The sequence below is a fragment of the Ovis canadensis genome, chromosome 14 (assembly GCF_042477335.2).
Source record: "Ovis canadensis isolate MfBH-ARS-UI-01 breed Bighorn chromosome 14, ARS-UI_OviCan_v2, whole genome shotgun sequence".
Taxonomy (NCBI): Eukaryota; Metazoa; Chordata; class Mammalia; order Artiodactyla; family Bovidae; genus Ovis; species Ovis canadensis.
The window spans coordinates 66,651,361-66,664,612 of record NC_091258.1 but is presented as its reverse complement, the minus strand read 5'-3'; the positions used below and the strand labels follow the sequence as shown (position 1 = coordinate 66,664,612).

At 50.9% G+C, this 13,252-nt stretch overlaps 2 protein-coding genes across 3 annotated transcripts in view; one reads left to right on the top strand and one right to left on the bottom strand.

The window, feature by feature from the left end:
• Nucleotides 1–327: 327 nt before the first annotated feature.
• Nucleotides 328–13,252, bottom strand: part of HIF3A (hypoxia inducible factor 3 subunit alpha) — a 31,534-nt gene continuing 18,609 nt past the window's right edge. The window contains exons 9-15 of one of the 2 annotated variants that reach the window (XM_069549247.1): nt 12,482–12,600; nt 11,286–11,476; nt 10,102–10,206; nt 7,665–7,936; nt 6,182–6,299; nt 4,553–4,634; nt 328–3,154 (exon numbers count right to left, since the gene is read on the bottom strand). In XM_069549247.1, coding sequence (XP_069405348.1) covers nt 3,057–3,154; nt 4,553–4,634; nt 6,182–6,299; nt 7,665–7,936; nt 10,102–10,206; nt 11,286–11,476; nt 12,482–12,600 — 985 coding nt within the window. In that variant the 3' untranslated portion in view covers nt 328–3,056. The remainder of the gene's footprint in view (nt 3,155–4,552; nt 4,635–6,181; nt 6,300–7,664; nt 7,937–10,101; nt 10,207–11,285; nt 11,477–12,481; nt 12,601–13,252) is intronic. The other variant, XM_069549248.1, reaches the window with a different exon arrangement.
• The window catches only part of LOC138418200 (insulin growth factor-like family member 1), a 52,660-nt gene continuing 48,166 nt past the window's right edge, over nt 8,759–13,252 (top strand). The window contains exon 1 of the mRNA XM_069549252.1: nt 8,759–8,914. Coding sequence (XP_069405353.1) covers nt 8,827–8,914 — 88 coding nt within the window. The 5' untranslated portion in view covers nt 8,759–8,826. The remainder of the gene's footprint in view (nt 8,915–13,252) is intronic.

The following is a 13,252-nucleotide window of genomic DNA, read 5'->3' as shown; positions in this document are numbered from 1 at the left end:
CACAACACAGACAACACACAAGTACAAAAAAAAAAAAATCACAATGCCTCCTACACTCAGGAACACAGAAATCCAACGTAATGAGAAACATACATAAGGCTGAGTCATTTCACCCAGACACTAATACACGGAGGAGGAATTCCAGCCCTCCCCATACACAGGTTCACAGAATTATGCCACAGCGACCCACACAGAACGAAAACGTCAGCAGACACGTGATGTTACATAGACCTACGAAGGAACAGTGTCACCCGCAGAATCACAAATGGACACCCAGTGCACTCACACCCCCTGAAGCAACCCTAGAGATGAGTCAACACACAGAGCTCTGGTGCCTACCAAGGCGAGATCTTTATGGAGGTTTAGAGATGAACGGGTTTCAGAGCCAGCACGGCTGGTCCGGTCCCGCCCCCCTCCCCAGCCCAGCCTAGGTCACCCCCTGAGGGAGAGAGGGGTCAGATCCTTCTCCCCCAGACATAGCACCGATCTGGACAGGCCATCTCTTGATGAAACGATGAGAAGTGCCTTCCAAAAAGGGGAGTGAATTGGGTGCAGAGAGAGAGGCTTTCTCCTGTGGGAGACCAAGAAGAGCACCATCGTAGAAAGAAATCTGGAGAGGGGCGGGGGCATGGGGTGGCAGAGAACTGAGGAGTCCAGGCCTCCTCCCCACCCCGCGATATGTAGACTGGGCTGTGCGTGTGCCTGTGCGGCTGGGGAAGTCTCCTGGATTGTGAGGGAGCCCTGGGTTCCCCAGATACTTGGAGTTAAGGTAAGTATATGTCTGGAGGACTGAGGTGGGGAGTGGAGGGGGGGTCTGGGACAGAGAATTTTTAGGGATATGAGACTGAGAACAGAGAAGCCCATTAGCCCAAGGACCTGGGGGGGGGTCAGGATCTGGAATGGGAAGGCTTAAGACAGAGAGTAGTAATTGGAGCTAGTTGAGTTGGGTGGGAAGCCCAGAATAGAATTAGGAGGGTGGGGTCTGAAATCAAAGAGTTAGAGGTCTTAAGATTTGGAACCAGAGGAATCTACAGGGCAAGGTCCAGATTCTAAAATCAGCTGAGTTCTAGAACCACAAGAATGTGGATCTGAAATCAGAGGCAGTTGGGAGGCTGTGAGATCTAGAAGTAAAAATAAAGAATAAAGACTAGAATTTGAGAAAATCAGAAGACCAAGTTCTAGAACTAGAGGGATTTGGGCAAGCTTAATCCTAGAACCCAAAGCTTAGAGCTATAAGGTCTAGAACCAGAAACGTTCATAAAGCAAGGTCTGTAATCAGAAGGTGTTTGAAGGCTGAGTTCCAGGTGCAGGGTAATTTGGAGTCATAAAATGTGGAATAAGAGGGAATTGGAGATTTTAAGGTCTAGAACCAAGGGAATTTCTAGGACGAGGTCTGAAATCAGAAGACATTTAAAGCCAGTTTCTAGGACCAGAGAAGAGAGAGATAATCAGATCTGGAATCAGAGTCTTGTAAATTTCAAGACGTAGAGGTTTATATATAGTCCAGAACCAATAAAGAAGCAATAAATCTACCTCATGGTAGAGATCATGAGGACTAGAGTGAAGGAGAACTGGAATGTGGTGTCTAGTTCAGAAAGTACTAACTATAAGCTCAAGACATAAAACTCATATCTTCCTTTTGATGGGAAATGCAAGTCTCAAGTCTAGAGTTGAAAAGGAACAAGCTGGGCATCGTGAATCAAAATGATCTAGACGTTACAGATCCTGGATTTGGAAAGAAGTGCATCAAAGATCAGGAAGAGTAGCACCGATTGAGAGCTTGGGGTTGTGAGGTACAACATCAGAGGAAATCTTTGGTCTTAAGAGCTGGAATCAGCAGGAGTGGAAGCATGTGCCATTGGAAACAAGGGAGAAGTGTGGGAAGGGCTCTAGAACCAGAGGAAGGCAGAGAGTGAGTTCTAGAAGCAGAGGATTCTGGTGGTCCTGGGCCAGAGGGGGTTGGAAGTTGTGAGCCATAGAACCAGACAGCTTTGGAGACTGTGAAGAAGAAAGTTGGAAAGTGTGAACTCTAGAATGAGAAAAAGCTGAAGACTGGGAGATCTGGAATCCCAGTGGCTTGGAGGATAGGAGAGCTAAGGCAGACCACACTGGGCATCGTGCAGTCTGGAACCAGAGATGGATGGGGGCGGGGCACACCATCTAGAACCAGAGAAGGCCTGAAGTTTGTGGTCTAGAACCAGAGAATGTTGACGGTTGTGCAGTCTAGAACAAGAGGAGGCTGGGAGCGGCACAGTCTAGAACCACAGAGGGTCAAAAGCTGAGTGTGGACTAGAACCAGAAAGCGTTGGAGGTTGTATGGTCTGGAAGCAGAGGCTGGAGGCTACACCAGTGATAGGAAAACCAGCGTTGGAGTTGGTGTCCAGATCAGGCTAGAACCAGCTGGAAGTCCAGAGTGGAGGTGTGGGCAGAGCTAGGTGGCTGCTTGGGAGACTAACGGCTCAATGAGAAGTCATGGGGCATGGAGGAGGGGGTGGTTAGGCAGTTAGGCCTGGCCCAGAGGCCCCCCTTCCCCATTGACACCTATGATGAGGCGGGGAGATCAGAGTCCCACATTCTTATAGACAGACCCCAGGTAATTTGTAGCAGTTAAAAACATACCATGAAAACAACAAAAATAAGAGTGAAAGAAAGGTGGATAGAAACATGAATATGATTATCAATACACCCCAAAGCCCAGAAATACAGATCTGGACCCCAACCTCCCCCACCCCTAATTGCCGAAAATAAAGCCGAGAGAGTTGAAGAAAAGGATGAGGTAACCAGGATTGAGAACCTCAAGGGAAGTCCTGAGTGAAGCAGGAGGGGGCCAGGGACCCCCTCCCAGAGGTCACTGAGCTGAGACCACCCCCAGAGCGCCCCCAAATGGTGGGGGGCAGAAGGGTGGGGGCTGAGGTAGGCCCAGGGCGGGCGGGGTCACCGAGAGGAGAGAGGGAACCCTTCTCCGGGCACCGCCATCCTGTGCGTTGGCTGCCGGCTTGGAGTATGGTTGACATCCTTTCTTGGGGAGGAGAAAGGAGATGAGAGGAGCACCTGACTCAGTTGGCCTGGGCCAAGCCTGCTGCTAGCTGAAAGTGGCTCCTGGGCTGGGCCGCATCCTCATCCGGATAGAGAGAGAGCAGGGAGGGGCCCGGGCCTGTGGGGGAAGATGGAAGGAAAACCAATGGGGAGTTATCACCCCAACCCGTCTTCCCTCCCAGACAGTTAAAAGCCTGACCACTGGGACGTCCAGAATCTGCTTTCCAATGTAGAGGACCCGGGTTCCACCCCTGGTCGGGGAACTAAGATCCCGCATGCTGCTCAGTGCAGCCAAAAAAAAATTAAATGGCAACCGTCCCACCGCCAAACTCCTTTCCGCCTGATGCACTATTTTCCCCCAGTGGCACTGGTTTTCGTTATTTACTTCTTTGTTCTGGACTGACTCTCTCACTAGAATGTCAGCTCTGTGAGGGCAGGGAGTTCTGCCTATTTCGCTTCCAGGTATGTCTCCAGCTCCTCGGACAGCACCTGGCACTTACTGTGTGTTCAGTGAATATTTGTTACACGTATAAAGGAAAAGAATGAATTGAGGGACAGTGACCGTGGCTGAAACAGAGGATGTGACGCAGAGTGTCTGAGATGAGGCAGCAGTCAGACCTCACGGAGACTAGAGTCCAAGCTGAGGGCCTCCTTCTTTCTGAAGGGCACTAGGGAGCCTTGGAAGAGCTTTGAGCAGAGGAAGACCAGGGTCAGGTTCGTGCTTTGGAAAGCTCCCTCTGGCTGACGCCTAGAGGTTTCAGGTGGAGCCATGGCTGTTGACAGTGATGCTGGGGCCACACAGACACAGCAGCTTGTCCCGCTCTGCGGGGGGGCTCTGAAAACAGCATCACTGCAAGGGCAAGCTTTCTTGAGTGTTTCTTATGAAACCAGTCTCGGGAGCATCTCTACAAGTCCTCAAAACATCTCCTTAAAGTGTGAATTCTTACAATAGGCCCTCACAGAGGGGCTACCCAGGTGGCGGTAGTGGTTAAGAACCCGCCTGCCAAAGCAGGAAAGTAGGTTCGATCCCTGGGTTGGGAAGATGCCCTGGAGGAGGACATGGTGATCCACTCCAGAGTTCTTGCCTGGGAAATCCCAGGAACAGAGGAGCCCGGCAGGCTACAGTCCATGGGGTCGCAGAGTTGGACACGACTGAGCGGCTGAGCACACTGTCACTAACAGAGGCGGGAAACCGAGACTCTAGAAGCAGAAACCGTCTCCCAAGGCCACAAGCTGGGAATGACCAAGGCGCAATCAGACAAGGGCTTGGGGAGACCTGGGCTCCGCTTCCACCTCAGGGGGCAGCTTTGGCCTGCCCCTGTCTCCCTCAGGGCCTCTTCTTTCCTCCCAGGGTGCCTCCCAACCCCCGAGAAAGCGGGAGGGGCTCTGTTTCCACATGTGCAGGCACTGACACCCCATGACCACCCTCAGGATCACCCCACCTTCTCTCAGCCATCTAAGGCACCACTCACGGGAGACAGGGACCCAGGGCCCGTCTACCCAGGTTGCTACTCACCCAGGGGCTCATTCAGTTCCAGGAGGTGGGTGCTGGGATCCTGCCGGCTCCCTGGGGCTGGTCCTCCCGTCAGAAGGAAGCTCTAGGGGACAGAGACAAAGCCACTGTCATTACCATCATATCCAAGGAGGCAGGATGGTGCAGTGCTTAAGGGCACCGTGGGGCTCAGTGGCCACTTATCAGCTCTGTGACCTTGGGTGAGCTGCTGTCCCAGACATGCTCTGCAGCTCCTTCCAGAGCCTTGTTCTTCCCTTCTCCTGGGCCCCAGCAAGCTACCCTGCTCCCATGGACTCCATCTAGGTGCAGCCTTGCTGCTCCTTGTTTGGGTTTTTTTGCTCCTTGCTTCCCCTTGGGTTTCATGTGATGGGAGATACCAGCAGGTGGGAGGAGGAAGACCAGGGGTATTTGATCTTTTAGCTGCTTCCCTGCTGACTTATGAGTTGACTGTGTCCCTCCACTGAAGGTTTCAGCTCTTACAAGGTGGACCCTACTCTCTCAAGGATTGGGTCCCCACCCCCTTGCCCTGTGCCTTCAGGCTAGAGGTGGTGTTGCTAATCCCAAGGTCTTGCCCACACTTTTACCCACGGTCCTGTTACTAAATTCTCCTTAATACCCCATTTGAGCATGATCTCTGTGTCCTGTCCAGACTCTGACTGATAGAGTTGTTTAACCTCTTGAGTGTAAATGTGATTAATAATAATTGGGAATTCCCTGGTGGTCCAGTGCGCTTTCATTGCTGAGGGCCCAGATTCAATCCCTGGTCAGGGAACTAAGATCCCACAAGCTGCCTGGCATGGCCAAAAACAAATAAATAAATTTAAAGAAAAAAATTTAAAATAATTATTACTATTCAAGAGTGGCTGTAGGGATTGAATAATTTACTCATGCTAGGCATTTAGTGTAGTCAGCATCTGGCACATGGTAGATACTCAATAAGTAAGAAACTGTTGATATTATCAACCTTTATCAACCTGATATTATACCCTCATGTTCAAACAGCTCTGTTCAGACTGAGAATTCAGGCTTTTGTTTGATTGGTTTTTATATGACTATTTATCAGCAGCCCACTAAGGAGCAGCTAAGGGCCTGATTTCATTGCATCTCATGCCAGTCCTATGGAATGTAACTGTCCCCACTCTGCAGATGAGGAGACTGAGGCTCAGAGTGGTGACAGCACCCATACACCCAAGGTGTCAGAGTTATTAGGTGACAGACCTGGGGTTTGAACCCAACTCAGTCTGACTCTAGTGTATGTACTGTTAAAGCTACACTAATAATCCAAGGCCAGGATAGCGCTAGATTTGCCAGGGGGTAGGGGGAAGGGGGAGGAGGAGTGGTTCCCATGGGAGGTGAGGTTTCCTACAGATATTCACCCTTGTCATTTCTCCCCTTACTCTGCTTATTTTTATCTTCTTAGCACTTACCACCAACTTAACATCTATTTGCAAAGCCCTTTCATACCTATTTGCCTGAGCCAGCAGATCAAGGTCCTGCCCTTGATGGGATGACCGACCATCCATTTGACCTTCAGCCAGCCCCTGCCCCCCTTGTTTTTCCATCTCTGAAAACAGTAGGTTTAAGCCTCTCTGGTTCTGAGGGCCAGAGAATCCTACGCAACCCCACACATACCAGGCTGAGGGGAGGCAACAGGAAGTTTTCGGGTTCTAGGCTGGGGGGCCGTTTGGGGGGCCTGATGCCCAGGAACTCCACCTTCTCTGCCTCGTCTTCTGAGCTCGGGACCAGGGCCCTGGAGGGAGACAGGCAAGAATCTCAGGGCCCAGCAAACCTGGGCAGGTGTGGGCCCCAGTATGTGCAAGTGAGGAGCATCCATTCACTCCCCCAAGCACCCGTTTATTCCTTTACTCATACACCCACCAGTCCATTCATTCGTCTGTCAATACAACTTCCCATTCATCTATCCAGTGACCCATCACTCACCCACATACCTGTACAGCCTCCATCCATCTGACCTTCCATTCATCCACCTATCCATCCATCCACCTACTATACTCATTAATTTTCTCCCTCTCTCATTTCACAAATCCTTGTTAGGTACCCACTGTATCCAGCTCCAGGCTGGGAGTCTTGGAAAATAATGAGATGTATCCATGAAAGCCTCGTAAGAATAGTTACGAGACCATTAATGGGAAACTAATGGGCTCATGCCTGCAACTTGAAGAGCGGAAACTTGAGTATTAATAATAGTGATCCAGGGGGCTTCTGTGGTGTCTCAGTGGTTAAGAACCCACCTGCCAATGCAGGAGACACGGGTTCGATCCCTGGTCCGGGAAGATCCCACATGCTGCAGAGCAGCTAAGCCTGTGCACCACGACTATTGAGCCTGCACTCCAGGGCTCGGGAGCGGCAACCACTGAAGCCCAAGTACCTAGAGTCGGGGCTCCACAGCAAGAGAGGCCACCCCAATGAGGTGACCAAGCACCTCAACGAGACTAGCCCCTGCTGTCTGCAGCTAGAGAAAAGCCCAGGCATCAATGAAGACCCAGCACAGCCAGAAATAAAATTGTTACAGAAAAATAATGGTCAGACATCTCTGAAAGGGGAACACGGAGCCTCTGAAATTATACGTGAAATCGTGTGTAGGTATGTGTGTGTGTCGAGTTTCTTGGGAAGAGTTCGTGGCTTTCAGCAGATTCTCAGAGGTGTTTAGGAAACTTGGTTCTGGTCAGGTTCTCTGACACCATGGCAGTGTCCTCTTCACTGTGACAAAAACTGTCACTAGGCCAGAGATACGTCCTAAAGGAGAGGTTGGCTGGTGGGATGTGGATAAACAATAAGAACCGTGGAGGGAGCTCCAGAAGGAGGGCACAGCCCAGACAAAGACTTAAAGATGGAAACAAACATGGCAAGTGCTGGGGACACCAAGGGCCTGGCTGGAACAGAGGTCAGGATAGGAGGAACAAGGAGGGGTGAGGCTGAAAGTAGGGGGCAGGAGAAAGATGGGGTCAGGGACCTTCTCTCTACCTCCCTTTTATCTACCCCAGCCAGGGATTGAACCCGCGCCCTCGGCAGTGAAAGCACAGAATCCTAACCACCGGACTGCCGGCGAGTTCCCTCTACGCTGCCTTTGTATCCCTGCTCAACTGCAGCTCACCTCTTCCGAGCCCCAACCACGGGGGAGGATGCTGAGGGGTCCCCTCTGGAAGGGCTGGAGCAACTCAGCCGGGGGTCACTCCCCCAGCGGGGCAGCAGGGAGGTCTCAGGGGTTGGGGGCGACATGCCGTGGAAGCTCCGAGCACGGGGCCGGGGGACAGCCCCTGGAGGTCTGTGGTAGGCCCTGGGTAGCTGCTCGCTGGAGTTGAGCTGAAAGTCATCATCCATGGAGATGTAGGGGGCCAGCATCTCCAAATCCAGAGCATCGACGTCCTGCAGAGGGCAGGAGGGAGTTAAGAGCGTGAGCTTTGGCCTTGGATGGACCTGGGCTGGAGTCCCAGCTCCACCACTTCTGTGTGCATGAGGTCAAGGGTCTGAGCCTCAGTTTCCTCATCTGTAAAATGAGCAGAAGGACTCTATGGTAGCCAGTTGCCAAGATGGCCCCCAAGGATCCTCGCCTCTTCGTATTTATGCCCTAGTTTAGTCCCCAGCTACTGTGTCCAGTCAATCCTAAAAGACATCAACCCTGAATATCCACTGGAAGGACAGGTGCTAAAGCTCCAACACTTTGGCCACCCAATGCAAAGAGCCAGCTTGTTGGAAAAGACCCTGATGCTGGAAAAGATTGAAGGCAGGAGAAGGGGGCAACAGAGAATGAAATGGTTGGATGGCATCACCAACTCAATGGACATGAGTTGGAGCAAACTCTGGGAAATAGGCAGCCTGGCGTACTGCAGTCCATGGGGTCACAAAGAGTTGGACACAACTTGGTGACTGAACAACAACGAAGACCTTAGGAAGACAAAAGGTGGGGTCTAGAATATCCTTAGTCTGACGAAAGGCACTCTAGAGTTTAAGGATGTACCTCGCAGGTCTTCTCAATCAAACAATAGAACTTCTATTAAACTTCAGAGCCCTGTCACTCAGCCATCTCAACAGAAGCCTGAAGTAGAGAAGAGTTTATCTCAGAGATTAGCGGGTATGGCTTTTGTCTAGTGGAGTGAACTCCAAAGACATGAACAGAAGCATTGGCAGCTTGGACTGAAAGGGAAAGGGATGGTACAAAATGAAAAGGGACCTTTGGACCATCAAAACTCTCCAAGCAGAACGCAGGTTACAAAAACCACTCAGCTGCAAACACGGGCTACCTTTTTCTAGGAAGGATGACAGTGAATTGCCAAGAGCCCAAAGGGTGGAGCCAAGAACAGTGGAGAAGAGCCAAGAACAGTGGAGAAAAACTACTGGGAAATGGTAGGAATGAGTTCTGATCCAGGAACTTTCTTTTTTTTTCAATTGAAGGATAATTGGTTTACGATATTGTGTTGGTTTCTGCCATACAGCAACATGACGAGGGACTTTTGATATTTGCCCAAATGGATTTCCAAACTGCTGTGGATCAGTGATCCAAGTGCTCTCCTTCCCCCTACTTTTTTGAATAGGAATGTTTTGGCAGTTATTCTATGCCTGTCCCCATCACTGGATGTTGGGAATGTGGGTGGCAGACAACTTGTCTCTTTAGTTCAGAGGCCAGCAGATTGAGAGGAACGGTATTGGAGGTGCTCAGCCACACCCAGACCTGACTTGGGTGATGAGATTCTGGAGTTAAAGTTGATGTTGTAATGGGAAGAGACTTTGGGGGGCTTTGGGAGGGGTGAGTGTACCTTGTGTGAGGGAGAGACATGAATCATTGGCGGTCCCAAGAATCACTGCCTTCTGGCGTTCCCACTTGTTTGTGACTGCCTTCCACACTGTGCCGCGGTTGGTCTGTCTGACCAATACAATACAGCAGAAGTGATGGGATGTCACTTCTGAGGTTAGGATATAAACGACCGCATCTTCTGTCTTGGGTTCACTCTGTCTCTCGGATTACTTGCCTCGGGGGAAGCCAGCTGGCGTGCTGTGAGGATGCTTAGGCAGCCTCTGTACAGGCCCACATGGTGAGGAACTGAGGCCTCCAGCCAAAGCCATGAGGGCCTGCAGCCTGCCAGCAGCCATGTGCCTGAATTTGGAAGTGGATCCTCTAGCCCCACACGACTGTAGCCCGGACAGAACCTGATTTCAACCTTATGAAAGACTCAGACAAAACCATCCAGCCACGCTGCTTCCAGATTTCTAATTCTCAGAAACTGTGCGAAGTAATGAAGGTTTGCTTTAAGGTACTGAGTTTTGGGGTAACGTGTTACACAGGGACAGATGCTAATACGTCATGCCACTGTCATTTCTCTCTCCAGACCACCAATCATCCAAACACTTTCCATCTACCATCCATCCAACAGTCTGTCTATCCTGCAACCCAGCCATCTCCCTACTGTCGCCCACCTAGTGAATTCAGTGATCCATCTATCTATTCATTAACCACTCCACCATCCCTCTCTCAAGCTTAGATGCGTCACCTAGAACCCAGAGGTAAAGACCGCTCCTTCCATGCCAGCCCTTACCTGAGCGATATCTAGATCTGTCTCCACTGTCTGCAGGTCTTTCCCAGAGGCCAAGACTTTGTGTGCATTCTCCACGTCCACAAGGATTTCATCTGGGAGATCAGCCTGCGGGGACAGAGTAGAGACTCAAGGAAATCTTGGGCCTGGGACATGCTGGCAGTAAGGCAGTCTAAACATTTGAGCTCAGGCTGGAAGTGAGGGTCAGTTGTCAGACAGCTGGGACACCAAGCAAGTCAAACAGCAAATGTGAGTTTCTGAACCTGGGTGTGCAAAAGTCTGAGTGCCTGGGTGTAGATTGACAGAACACACATCGGAGGTTCAAAAGACCGAAGTCTGAGGCCACGATACTTGGGCCGTGGCGGGTTAAAGATCCTAGAGTCGGGGGGGAAACAATGCCGAGTCCAGGTGTCCCAAGGGTAAGGGTGAGGTCAAAGATCACAGTCTGTTTCTCTGGTGGGGAGAAGATGTTTTGGGCGATCATGAAGGTGAAGATAAGGAAAGTCAAGACTAGATAATATGGACCCCTGAGTCAAAGGTCAGCTTTCTGGACTCTTTAAGTAAAAACAGTAACCATTATGGTCTGTTGAAGTCTTTACCAAGTGCTTGTCATGAATGATATCACTGAACCCTTGCCATAACCAATGAGGTGGCTACGTGCTACTATCCTAATTTTACAGGTGAGGAAACCGAGTCCCCGCTTGTCCAGGGTAACACAGCTCTACGTGGCAGAATCAGGGTTTGAATCCAGGTTTGAGTAATCTAAAACATCAGGCATTCTTGTCTCTGTGAGGTCAAAACTCAGAGAACCCAGGACTTCCTAGCAGTGCAGTGGTTAAGACTCTGTGCTTCCACGACAGGGGGTGCAGGTTCGATCCCTGGTCAGGGAACTAGATCCCACTTGCCGTGTGGTGCGGCCACAAAGTAAAAGTTTAAAAAAAAAAAAAATTCAGATGTTCAGTCACAAGCAATAAGGGGTTACCCCTGCCAGTCCCAAACATCCTACGTTTTGATCCAGATAACAGTTGAAAGAATCTGGAATCTAGATCTTGAAGGAACCCCAACTCCATCTCATCCCCAACCTTTCCACTCCACAGAGGGAGAAACTGATGCCCAGAGAAAAGCAAGGTTCAAGCCAAAGACCCAAAAGCCTGGATCCTGAGGGCTGAAGTGGAGGGAATGCTTACCGGAAGAGGACTCTGGGGGCGCCGTGTGGCTGGGGGTGCACTGGGGGTGGCAGCTACTGAAGTCCCGTCCAGGATTGGTGCCAGAAGGCGACGGAGGTCAGGGCTACAGAACCGTCGGGGGTCAGCGGCCAGGGCGGCCTCACTCAGGGCAGGGGGGTGCAGGAAAGCCAGGATCTGGGGGCCAGAGGCGTCTGCAGAACACATCAAGATGGGTAGGACGCAGGAGGGCCACTCAGGGCTGAGGGCAGAGCCCTCTGCCCACCTCCGGGAGTAAAGCTGATGATGTAATCAGTACGGACCCCATTCACAGCGTTGGGAGCTGAGTGCTGGAGAAGAACTGCTGGGCCAGGTGCCATCCCTTCAGTCACCCTGAAGGGTCCTAGGGGAGCGGGGGCACACAGTAGACAGGGACAGTAGCAACTGCCCAGCGGTGGGGACGTGTTTTAATATTTCAGATTGACACAGCTGGACTGGGGCACAAAACACCTGATTCTCCAGTAGCACAAAACAGCCTTTGGCCATTTGGCTCTGGTGGAGGGAGGGTGAATGGGCATGTTGGGGGAGGAAGCTGGCCCAAGACCCTCAAGGAGGTTCTAAGGACCCTGGAGGTCAAGATGTGGTCCCGAGCCAGTTCTGAGTCAGAAACAGAAAGGGTGTGGGTGACCTCATACCATACCCAGGAGCATGGGTTGCTAGCAACGCTTTGCAGATGGTGAAGCCCTAAAGAACAGACAGGGAGGGGAACTCACTTTTCCAGGATTGGATGGGGAGGGTAATGCTATTAAGCAGGAGAGAAGGAAGAGGTAAAAAGAAGCCAGATATGGAAGGGTCTAGATTATTGGAAGCCAAAGTATAGTGAAGTGGGAGCAGGGAACAAACTGAAAGTGGGGACAGTTGGGAGTCACAGCAGGATTCAGAGCACAGGATGACAAGACAAGCAATACAGGAGAAGAGGGAGGGCACAAGAGAGAAGAGCATTCTGGGCAAAGGAAGCTGCATGTGCAAAGACCCTGGGGCAGGAAAGAGTCTGTTCTGTTCCCAGAGCACTAAGGAAGCTGGTGTGGTTAAGAGAGTGAGAAGGGGAAGGAGGCAGGAGGCAGGTCACACTGGGCCAAGCGGGTCAGATGAAGGCACTTGGGCTTTCTCCCGAGCATCCTGGGGACACAACCCCACCCAGCCCCAGCCCAGCCTCATACCAAGTCTGTCCCCAGGATTAGGGGCATCCTTCTGAGAGGGGCTGCCCCGCTGAACGTGTCTGCGAGAGTGTCGCTCCGTTTGCTCCAAGGACAGCACCACTTCGGTCTCTTCCACTCGGCTGGGGTACAGGGCAGAAAGGGGAGTGGGAGTCAGACAGGGTGCCTGGCCCCACCCCTAGGCAGTCCCTTCCTAGTGATGTCCTGTTACAGGAGGCCATCTCGTCCAGGGGTGGGAGGGCATTGTACAGAAAATAATTTGCCATGCTGACTTGTTTTAAAGATTTAAATTTTGTTGACTGCTTTTTAAATTATATTAAGAATAGCATTGAAAAGAAAGTTAAGGGTGTCTTCCCAAATTCCCTCTGTGGAAGGAAAGGCAGGAAAAAAAGAGTTGGCATTTAGCATAGCCTGGGAAGAGAGAAAGGGAAGAGAGACTGAGGGGCCATGAGCGTCAGAGAACAGGGAGGCTGAAAGGCATGAGAACTAAATACTCTCTTTATAGACATTTACTTATAAATGCATTCTTATAGATGTATTGATGAAGACTATATATGTACCATGTTCTTATGTTACCAAATATGAAGAATTTATAGGGATATATTTTATGAATAAGATTTTATTTAGGAAGCTTCTATTCATAGACATTTGCCACATTCAAAGGAACGAATTTATAAATATATGCTTCTGTCCCTCGTGTCTTCCTGCCGCCCCCTCCCTCCCCAGTCTCTAGCTGCAGAAGCAATCCAAATGTTCCCTCTGCAAACCGGCTTC